At 39.6% G+C, this 11,927-nt stretch overlaps 1 protein-coding gene across 1 annotated transcript; it reads left to right on the top strand.

Annotated features, from left to right (window-relative positions):
- The first annotated feature begins 1,378 nt into the window (after window positions 1-1,378).
- On the top strand, window positions 1,379-6,248 carry serpina3k (serine (or cysteine) proteinase inhibitor, clade A, member 3K). The gene is made up of 5 exons (XM_002936070.5): window positions 1,379-1,457; window positions 1,892-2,595; window positions 3,075-3,345; window positions 4,433-4,580; window positions 6,017-6,248. The coding sequence occupies exons 2-5, from the start codon at window positions 1,905-1,907 to the stop codon at window positions 6,203-6,205; spliced, it is 1,299 nt and encodes a 432-aa protein (XP_002936116.2). The 5' UTR covers window positions 1,379-1,457; window positions 1,892-1,904; the 3' UTR covers window positions 6,206-6,248.
- The last annotated feature ends 5,679 nt before the right edge of the window (window positions 6,249-11,927 follow it).

The raw sequence follows: 11,927 nt of genomic DNA, 5'->3' as shown, positions 1-11,927 counted from the left end.
CTCCTTTAAGGCATTTCAAACCCAAGGCCCAAAAAGGCAGCAGTATAGAATAAGACTGGGCAGGCAGCAATAAAGAACAACAGGATTGCAATTAACGGTACTGTTCCTATGTTTTAAGAGAAGTGACAGCAGTTCAATTAAGGAAAAAACACAGAGGGAAAGAGCTTGGGGATTTTCCACCTACCCCCTGATGGTCCCACCACCCTTGGTTTCACCCACATAAACTTGTAGCTGTTGTCTATTTTTCTTCATTTTTATTCAGCATGGCTGTGTATTGACCCATAGGGTTAATGTTCCCCTACAGCTTTAAACCCTACCTTTCCTTTTCTTTTCTCCTTGTTACTGGGCAAGAATTAATGTTTCTAGTTTGGTATTTACATATACTCTGTTATTGCGGTGGTACTTAAGGGGTGGTTCTGCCTTCTTGGCCTGTTATCTCTGATCTGTGTGGATGCTTCATGAAGCTTGGGATCCACACCGGTCCAGAAGTATTTCTACCCTAAGGGAGACCTTCACCGTAGTGAAGTTGGGGAGCAGGAACCCCGTGAACGAGGGATAGAAAGCATAGATTATATCATTTCATAGCACTTACTAGGAAAGAGAGCCAGTCAGCAATTATATAGAAAGAGCAGCTTTCTAGCTCCAACTAGGAGAGTAAAGGAGTAGTCTCCTACAGGCTTAATGCCTGATTATAGGGACACAGTATTGCCAGGGAACATAGGTTAGTCTTAACACTGCCCACACTTATCCAAGGTGGCATAAAACGGTGGACTCCCTATCTTCCTGCTTGTTGTTGGCTGGCTTTACCTTGCCCATACTCTCTGAGAGGGATAAACCAGTGGACACCATAGTCTTATGCTTGATCTACTTTACCATCATCTGATGTTACTATGGGTTACTTGACAAGTAGAAAATGACACTACCCTCTAAATATTTGTTTTTCATTGAAACTATTATCTGATACCATTTGAATCTCATCAGTTTTTTATGTCACTCTTGAAAATGTAAATGAGCATATATATAGAAACTGGATTCATGTACCAATAGTAAATGTCCAAATGGAGTTAATGCACATAAGTAGCTGAGTCAAAAAGCAAAAGTATTGGATTGAGGGCTTCTAAGGTAATTGATGTAACACCCACAGGTTAGGTCTCTGCCGACTTTTACCTTCAACTCCAGTCTATTTGACAGGTCAGAAAACCAGAACCAAGTAAATATGTGCAAAGAGCAAAAAGAGCCGAGGCACTGCTTCTGACCCAGCCAAATAATACTACATATTATAAATGCTGGACTTTATGATTTCAACATTCGTTAAACTTTTTTACCTCAAAAGATAAATAAAAATGTTATCTGGTTAATGTTTAGAAGTGTCTGATCTTTCATAATACTGTGAAAATCTTCTCCTATAAAAGACAGCATGGCCTTAGGATAGAATAGGGGTCCTCAGGGTATAACCAGTAAGTACATGAATTTCACAAGCTTACTTTTAATTGCTTACTGCAGTGTACCCCCCAGCTTCAGTAAGTCAGGTTATCTGTCACTTAGGCAAACTCAAAGAGGCCATTAGGTTTTACAGTGTTCTACAATGTCTCTGTTCCCTGTAATTGCTAGGCAGACATGAATTTCTTATTTTAGAATTTTAAACTATACTGTTTTTACTAGAAGCATTAACTGCAATTTTTTTCTTTTATTATTATCTAGCCTAAGGACAGCAACCAAATGTATGTCTGTTTAATTGTTTCCACAACCAAATCCACTTGATAAAATAAAGCTTTTCTTGCTAACTACATAAACTGAACACATTAAGTTTAATGCATTTCCGTCTTCTATTTAATGCTAGTACCAGTAAGTAATGTGCTTACATAAAATATCTCTTCCACTTGTTTTGCAGGCTTATTTTCATAATGAGGGCCTACTTTTTGTTTGTGAGCATATCTTTGCTGTGTGCTGTGGTCTTTGGTGACCATGAGAAACATCATGAGAGTGATCACAAAGAACACGGAGATCATGGAAACGTCCATCACCATTCTGATGAAAAACATACAGACGATAGCCACGGAGATCACCATCACGATGAATCTATGCCTTGCCTTAAAATAGCACCATATAATGCTAACTTTGGTTTTAGCCTTTACAGACAGATTGCTGCAGACCATCCAACAGAAAACATATTTATATCCCCAGTGAGTATTTCCACTGTCTTTGCTATGCTCTCCCTCGGTGCCAGATCCAATACTTTAAACCAGATCATAGAAGGACTGAAGTTTAACCGATCTGAACTAACAGAGGAGGAGATGCATAAAGGTTTCCAGCATCTACTTCACATGCTGAATGACCCAAACAGTAAAGTGCAGCTGAACAGTGGAAATGCCCTCTTCATAGACAAAGACCTCCAACTCATTCAGAAATTTGTAGAAGATTCCAAACAGTTTTATGAAGCAGAAACGTTTTCTACCGATTTCCATAATACAGAGGAAGCAACAAAGCAGATTAATACTTACGCAGAGAATAAAACCAAGGGAAAAATTACTGACTTGATCAGCAGTGTAGACGAGAAAACTATTCTAGTTCTTATTAACTACATTTACTTCTATGGTAAGTAATGTGAAATGACCACAAATATATGAAACATGAACACCTTTTTTGCAAATCATTTTGTAGTTGATGTAAACTGGTGATTTCTGGGAGATAATTTGTAGAAATGTTATTTGGGTTCCCACCATAGTGTCTTATTATCTGTAGCACTAATGAGTCTTAGGCACTGTTCTCTCGCAGCTCTCCCTATGCCTTAGACTGAAAAGTTACAGTTTAACCAATATTGTTTTAGCTAGTGCTTCAAGACCTTTTAGCTATAATAACATTAAAATAAAGCATCTATAATAAATTACAGAGGGCCTAAAACTCTAGCACTCCTAATGCATCTTCCACTGTGCCAGTAAAGAGAGTGTTTAGGAATTGGGGCATACTATTTTATAACTAAGTTCAGGTACAACATTAAAAAAACTGTTTAATTGTAATGGACCAATTTAACCAGATAATTCTAATAAATCCAAAATGTATTTCTACCTAATAAGGAGAATGGGAGAAACATTTTGAAAAGGAATGGACAAAGGATGGAATCTTCCATGTGGATGAGAACACAAACGTAACAGTCCCAATGATGCACAGAAATGGCATGTACAATGTGGCATTTGATGAAAAGCTTGGCTGCACTGTGGTACAAATCCCATACAAAGGAAATGCAACAGCACTCTTTATTTTGCCAGATGAAGGAAAGCTGAGACAGGTAGAAGAAGCTCTAGAAAAGGCAGTAGTAAAATCATGGAAAAAATTATTTAGAAAGCGGTAAGAAATGCCAGATATACTCTAATCTATCTATCTATCTATCTATATATCTCTCTATCTATCTATGTATCTATTTCTCTCTCTCCCTCTTATCCGTCCGTCTGTCTGTCCATCAATCTATCTTCTATCATCTATCTGTCCGTCTGTCTGTCTGTCTATCTATCTATCTATCTCCCTCTGTCTGTCTATCTATCTATCTATCTATCTCTCTCTCTCTGTCTGTCTATCTATCTCTCTCCCTCTCTCTCTCCGTCCATCTGTTTGTCTATCTATCTATCTATCTATCTATCTCCCTCTCTCTCTCTCTCTCTCTCCATCCATCTGTTTGTCTGTCTATCCATCTATCTATCTATCTATCTATCTATCTATCTATCTCTCTCTCTCTCTCTCTCTCTCCCTCTCTGTCTATCTATCTATCTATCTACCTTTCTCTCTCTCTCTGTCTGTCTGTTCATCTGTTTGTCTGTCTATCTATCTATCTTTCTATCTCTCTCCGTCCATCTGTTTGTCTATCCATCTATCTATCTATCATCTATCTATCTATCTATCTATCTATCTATCTATCATCTATCATCTATCTATCTATCTCCCTCTCTCTCTCTCTCTCCATCCATCTGTGTGTCTGTCTATCCATCCATCTATCTATCTATCTATCTATCTATCTATCTATCTATCTATCTATCTATCTATCTATCTATCTATCACAAACAAGAACTATGAATATCTGAATTTGAAAAGATTTATACAATATGCATACAGTATAATAGCAAATTTCTGACTGTAGATTTGTAAATCACAATTTTTTGGTATGAAGATCCATGAATAACCTGCAAAAAGTTTAGTGATGCAATTAGTGATAATCTGTGCTTAGTGACTTAAACAACATAATTCATTACAATGTGTGTACAATGAGGAAATTAGAAGTCGCCTTGAAGTACCATGATCTTGTGCATATATATGCTCATGGAATTGCACAGTGACTGATAATAGATTCATATATAACAACATGGGGTACATTATTCCCCATACGCTGTATATTCATATAATGCTTTTTTAATCTATATTTACTATCCTCTATTCCCCACAGGTTTGTACATCTTACCCTCCCAAAACTCTCAATTTCTGCAACAACTGACCTTGTTAAAGAACTCAGTAAACTGGGTGTGACTGATGTATTTTCTGATAATTCAGATCTCTCTGGGATTGTAGACGTAACACCACTGAAGGTGTCTAAGGTGAGAGTTTAATAAACCAATGAATATCTCATATATATAAAACAAAATCAAGGTATCATTGGTATAGGTAGCCTGCTGTAGGTATTCTCACATTGGAAGCTATGTAATCATGACATATGAACCCTGTTATTTTTAGTTTGTTTATATAGAATATCACATAATATTTAAAGGGACAGTATACCCACTTTCCAGCTTGTGCTGAACATACTTTTTGCCTATTGTTTTTATAATGAAAACAACTGTGGATTTTATTATTTCTTGATATTAACAGGGCAAACAGGGAATCTGAAGCTACGTTTGGTCCCTGCGAGCTAAATAATTAGATTACCAGTGCATAAATAATCCCCCTGCATAATGGACTCCTGCTTATCTGTAAGGCAAAACAGTCACAACAAAGGTGGGAAAGTAGGGGTTGTATACTAGTATTCTAATTACCAATGTCACAATGACCAAACTTGGAGTAGCTTCAAACCCCCAGCTGCCCTGTTTAACTCAAGAAATAACAAAAAACATAGATTTTTTTGTCATTAAAATAGTAGGCAAGCAAGTCAGGAATTCAAAAATAACAACCTGGTTTGGGTGCACTGAGAGCAACATCCAAGGGGTAGTGATGTAGCGAACATCGCCGAAAATGTTCACGAACCCGTTCGCGGACTTTCGCCAAAACTCGCGAATATTCGCGAACTTTGCGAACCCCATAGACTTCAATGGAAAGGCGAACTTTAAAATCTAGAAAAGCCATTTCTGGCCAGAAAACTGATTTTAAAGTTGTTTAAAGGGTGCCACGACCTGGACAGTAGCATGCAGGAGGGGGATCAAGGGCAAAAACTTCTCTGAAAAATACTTTGTAAAAAAAACGCCAAAAAATAACGCCAAAAAAAACCGCAAGCTATTCCTATGTATATGCATAGGCGATAAAACGAAGCGAAAAAACGCGGCGGAAAAACCAAGGCGAAAAAACGCGGCGCCAAAGAAAAACGCGGCAAACCCAAAGTGGCGGACATCTGCAAAAGTCCGCGATGTACGAACACCCGATGTTCGCGCGAATTAGTTCGCCGGCGAACAGTTCGCTACATCTCTACCAAGGGGTTGGTGAGCAACATGTTGCCCCCGAGTCACTGGTTGGGGATCACTGTTCTACCTACTCTAGAATCTGGTCTGAAAGCAGTGCTCTGTACATTTGGAAAAAAGGGGGTTGGTTCCAATTCAACAAAAAAAGAAAATAAATTGCATATGCACAGAACAAACTATCCCATGGGGGTAGGAAAGTTTTTCACATATATTTTTGTTTTGTACCTTTAATTAATTGTTTTAAATTGCATGTATTATACTGAAATGGCAAAAAATAATAATAAAAACTTAACCTAATATGCTTTAACATATTTAATATTACTGCAAATATTGTTACTGATTCACTGAATTTCCTCCTCCCCTAGGCAGTGCATAAGGTTCTAGTAAGCATTGATGAAACAGGAACAGAAGCTGCAGGAGTTACAGTCATGGAAATTGTGCCCACAATGTTACCCCCTCGCATCGAATATAACAGACCCTTTGTGCTGATGATTTATGAACCAACGCTAAGAGCCAACCTTTTCATGGGAAGAGTTATGAACCCTAAGGAATAGTTTCAAATAGATGTTTCTTTCTAAATAAACTGGCATCTCCAAATTGTGTCTGTTACTTTTTGTCAATGAAAAAAACGTACCTTAGAAATACTGAATTGTTTCTCATGTGTGAACAAAGCATTTACTTCTGCCTGTACTTTTAGTGACAATGTATGTGCCTTTTGCTTCTCACAGTAATATAGCTCACAATTGTTGCATTGTCCTGTAGTGACGAGCAAATCTGTCCAGTTTTGCTTCGGTGAAAAATTCCCAAAACTTTGAAAAATTTTGTGAAACAGCCAAAAATTCGTAAAAATGAAGTTCCAGACAATTTCTTTGACGCACGTAATTTTTTTGTCTGTGTGTGACTTTTTTTGTGGCAAATTTTTTCAGCAAATTTTTGTGGCTGCTTCACTTTTGTCCTGCTATGTGTGGCACTGGGGGGTGATATATAGCCATTTATTGGGGATCTCCTTGCACTGCTAGCCTGCTCTATATTGCTCTATTGTATTATATTGCTCTCTCTCTCGGATTTTAGGCAACCACACATATAGACACACACACAGGCAGACACACAAACAGACACACACATACAGGCACTATAACAAAGGCAGGTAGGGCACCAGTTACTAAAGATTCACCCATATTGCTATCTTAGGCTTCATATAAGGGCAAGACAAAGGGTGTACAGAGTGTAATACTACCAAACCTCTATACTCTGTTTGTTTTAGTGACTGGTTAGTATTATATTTGTAGCATAGGATTAGGAAGTTTTAAATTATTTGTAAATTTGCTGGTGAATAACTACTGAGGATGCAGGGGCTGTAACTGCACTTGGCTTAGGGATCTCAGGAGGGCCCATGGACATTAAGAAGTAATTCTTTCCCATTCATCCTTCATTAAAAATGTAAGTATCCTGACAGGTAAAGTTGCCAATGCACAACAATAAACCTATGCTAAAGGATATGAGTTGATTAAGTTATATGGGGCTTGGAAGTTAGAGGGAACCAAAAGCATAAAAATCAGGGACCCAGTGTGGTGTCTATTAATGCTGATCCCCTTTGCTGTCAAAAAGTTGGTAACTCTCCTTATTTTTAAAGGTTACACTAATAATGAAGTACCAAGGGGATAGAGGTAGTATATATTAAAGCCATACAACTTTGTGCACTCATTTATGCTTGATAAATTCTAGGATGAACAAAGTTACTTTTGAAAATATATAAACTGCTAAGTAGATTCCCATGGTAATTACCAAGTGAATACAAGGTTTGGCTTGTACTTCAAGAATGTGTTATGTTGAGGAAGCACTATGTATGCGTGGGGGGCTATATATATACATACAGTATATATATATATATATATATATATATATATATATATATATATATATAAAATAAAACACAGCCAACACCAAGGGTGTTATAGTTCAAAACAATCTCAAGTGTATTGCACGTATAACCGACGTTTCGGTTCCTTCTGGGACCTTTCTCAAGGTACAAATACATACAACAGTTCAGTTTAAATAGCTTCCTCCCATGAACCCAGGGAGTATCAGTGACATCATATGAAAATTAACCCCTTGTGACCAACAACCCCTGAGAGTGTCCAGTTAAAAAATTCACATATCACACTGATATATAAGTGCACCAAATATTATCCCTGCTCTTAAAAGCAGCACATTCACTTGATTTCCCCATACAATATAAAGTGCAACATTTAAAGTGCAACTTTGTTTAAAAACTTGACAAGGGGATCAATTGCCCTTCCCCTTCAGCCATCCCTCTGAACTCCATTGTTACATACCTTAATAAAACACCAGGAGCCGGAAATGGGTAAAAAGAGGACACAGCATTTATTTACATTTTATCAAATAAATAGGACCTTGCCAGCCTCACCCCAAGGCAATATTCAAAGCCAAAATTCCATAAGAGATTGCTGCTATACTCTGCTGTTCCTTACTGAAGACTTGAGATCAGCACTATGTCATTATATCCACCACTGAGTATTAGGCTGCCGCTACCTACAGAGAGGATGGCCCCAAACTCTGCTACCAGCAGGAGCTGCATCTCCCACCATGAGAGAAGTTCAGCAGCCCTGCTGCCAGTCCTGAATCTGCAGTGCATCGATAATAGGAAATCCAAGCAGGCTGTCACCTAGCACAAGCAGTAGTAGCGTCTGTATCAATCAACCTACCGTGCAGTCAAAGGAGAGAAGCTCCTTTCTCCCTCTTCTAAAATTTCCTGTGCAGTACTCTGGCAAGGTCCTACCGCCACATCGAGCCCAACTGAAAACCTTCAGTTGGGTTCGTCCCCACCATAAATTTATAACTATGTTATAAAACATTTCTTTTTGTATCACACATACTGTACCACAGGATAGAAACAAAATTGGCCATTAGCTCTATAGTATGAATATATATCATTTTTTTTTTTTTTTAAATATCATATGTATGCAAAACATAAATAAATACTTTACTTTATTGAAATACCTTTAAATCTATGACCATGTGCAATAACCAACATGGCCAGCTATGGATGTATATTTTTTGGACATGTTACAGCAAGACAAAACTTCCCACTAGGATGCCTGGCATATCAGCCCAAATATTTCTCAGCTAGAGGATTTGATGAGTACAAAAAACAAAAACCACTGGAGCATTGTATTGGCCAAGAGACTAAAACTTTGTAGCATTATTTTGCTGCAAATTACCATGTATTCTGCCCACATGGTAGACTAGGATGCAAACACGGCTTTTCAAAGGCAATCTGATTCCATCCTGGATACCAAACTTGCACTTCTATTAATAACAATGGAGCACAAGTCAACCAACCACTTACCATGCCCTCCAGCTGTACACGCCTAGCTCAGAGGGTAAGATCAACCAACCACTTACCAAGCTGCTCCCATAGCTGCCTGTCCTCTCTGTGGAGACCTCCCTCCGGCTGTACTTGCCTAGCTCAGAGGGTAAGGTCATCCAACCACTTTGCCATACTGGTCCGGTAGCTGCCCATCCATACTGTAAAGACCCAGCTCAGACACCCCAGCTCTGAGAGTAAGGTCAACCACCACTCCACCATGCTGCTTCCATAGCAGCCCTTCCACACATGTGGAGACCCAGCTCAGAGACCCCAGCTCTGAGGGTAAGGCCAACCAACCACTCCCCCATGCTGCTTCCATAGCAGCCCTTCCACACATGTGGAGACCCAGCTCAGAGACCCCAGCTCTGAGGGTAAGGCCAACCAACCACTCCACCATGCTGCTTCCATAGCAGCCCTTCCACACATGTGGAGACCCAGCTCAGAGACCCCAGCTCTGAGGGTAAGGCCAACCAACCACTCCACCATGCTGCTTCCGTAGCAGCCCTTCCATGTTGTGGATGCCCAGCTTCGAGGAAAAAGTCAAACTGCTCCTGTCGCTGTTACCTTAGACTCGCTGCTCCTGCACACACTACCCCAGCTCTGAGGGTAAGGCCAGCCAACCAACCACTCCACCATGCTGCTTCTGTAGCAGCCGTTCCACGCATGTGGAGACCCAGATCCGAGGGTAAGGCCAAACTTCTCCTGTCGCTGCTCCCTTAGACTCGCTGCTCCTGCAGTAGCAGCGTTTTGTCCTCTGAGCATGACCTGAAATCTGTGACTCAATAAATTAGAGGTAAGGATCCTACTAAAGGCTGCTAAATCGAGAACTATATCTATAGAAATACCATGCAATGTACAGACTTCTTAAACCAAAGCCTGAGAAAGTTACTATATTCAGGCTTTGCCCTATTCCTGACTAAGCTCCTCTCTGTAAACTCAAACTACTGCTCTCTGTGTACTTTGATGAGTTGCAGTAGCAGCAGCTCAGTGTCACAGCCTGGATTTCTATATTTAATAGAGAGGATGCCTTTTTGGACCCAGGCTGACTCCCCTGCTGCCCAAGTGACTACAGTGCAATTAACTGCTGTAACAACAACAAGGAAACGACTATTGAGCAGCCTGCCCAAATAGTTCTACCCCCCAATGCTAGCAGTATAATGAGGAGTAAATTTGTATATACTGCAACTAATAACATTATGTAAAAGAGAGAGGTCTGTACATGGTTCATGATACACTCACAGGGGCAATTGTACTTTAATCCCCTCCTCCCTCTCTCTCTCTCTCTCTCTCTCTCTCTATATATATATATATGTGTGTGTGTGTGCCGAAACATAGAACTACTTCTGCCCTAGGTACACAGCCTGAGTGACAAAGTGTAGCCTCTACAGGAATGTTGTCCATATAACTAGATGGCTATCTGGCAGGTTCTGCATGGGTTAATAATATATAGATAGATGACATCTGCAACTGGATCAGGCCCAGTAAATTTAGAGGTGAAACTCTGACTGCTGAATCAAATGACTATATCTATAGAACTACTGTATAATATGTAGTGTTAGTAAAGCAAAGCCCAGGAAAGTTACTGAATTCAGGCTTTGCCTTATTACCAACTGAGCCCCACCTCCAACTACAGCTCTCTGTATACTCCAACTACAGCTCTCTGTATACTCCAACTATAGCTCTCTCTGTATACTCCAACTACAGCTCTCTGTATACTCCAACTATAGCTCTCTGTATACTGTAATGAGATGTAGTAGCTGCAGCTCAATGTCATAGCCTGGATTCCTATTTAATAGAGAGGGTACATTTTTGGGCCCAGGCTGACTTCCATGCTGCCTGAGTGGCTACAGTGAGATTAACTGCTGTAAAACTGTAAACAAACAGCAAGAGCCTAACAAGCAGCTGCCCAAATAGTTCTACCCCCAAAGCCAGCAGTATAGTGAGGAGTTAGTGTGTATATACTGCAGCTAATAACATTATATTACAGAGAGAGCTCTGCCTCATGTTTCTACCTGTTCAGAAGATAGGAAGTGAACTCCTTCTTTTGTGACATCACATCCCTATCCTTCTCCACCCCCCGGCCCAGCTTTTCCCCTCCTTAACTTATTGTTTCTCACCCAATCACAGCTGCATCTGATTTTTCCAATCTTTAAACATAAACCAGTGTAATCTGGCTGCTGGTCATTCGGATCCCTTGTCATGCAGCCCCTGCGTTTATAGCTTCAGGGCTTTCCTTTCCACTCCAGTGGTTGATTATTTGTGTAACATTGTAACAATCTCTATCTATGTGAATATTATAAAGTGCAACATAGTTAAAAACAGTTTTAAAACCATTCCTAGTCATACATTCTATTATGTCTGAAATTCTGAACCACTTCCAATGCTAACCCATTAATTACTAAACTCCAGCGATTCCTGTAATGCAATCATTATTTTCATAAGTAATACATTGATACAAGTAGTAGGGTATGCATTGTAGAACCATATTTACATCCTTATAAGCATCACTTTTGTAACTGTAGTGTGGTGTTAAGTCCCCTGGGCGCAACACATCCCAATTTGTAAGTCCAAAATGCCTCCTTTTGTAACAACCACCAATTAATATCGCCTCCTCTCCTTGGGACCTTCACACAATCTATCGGCATACATTTAATGCAGAAATAGAGTGTTTTGCTTTTGCCCAATATTGTGCAATTGGTTGTTTCGAAATATCCTGTTTCCCCTTCTTTTTACCATAATTAGGGTCCAGTGCTGCTCATTGTGGATCTGTGCCTACTGATTCTGTCCTTCAATTGTCTGTTTGTTTTTCCACAGTATATCAACCCACATGGGCATTTTATAATGTACACCACATTCTGTGACAAACACGTTAGTCTGTGCCTAAT

The sequence above is a fragment of the Xenopus tropicalis genome, chromosome 8 (genome assembly GCF_000004195.4).
Source record: "Xenopus tropicalis strain Nigerian chromosome 8, UCB_Xtro_10.0, whole genome shotgun sequence".
Taxonomy (NCBI): domain Eukaryota; kingdom Metazoa; phylum Chordata; class Amphibia; order Anura; family Pipidae; genus Xenopus; species Xenopus tropicalis.
Note: the sequence above shows the minus strand (reverse complement) of the source record. Positions and strands in the feature narration are given on the sequence as shown.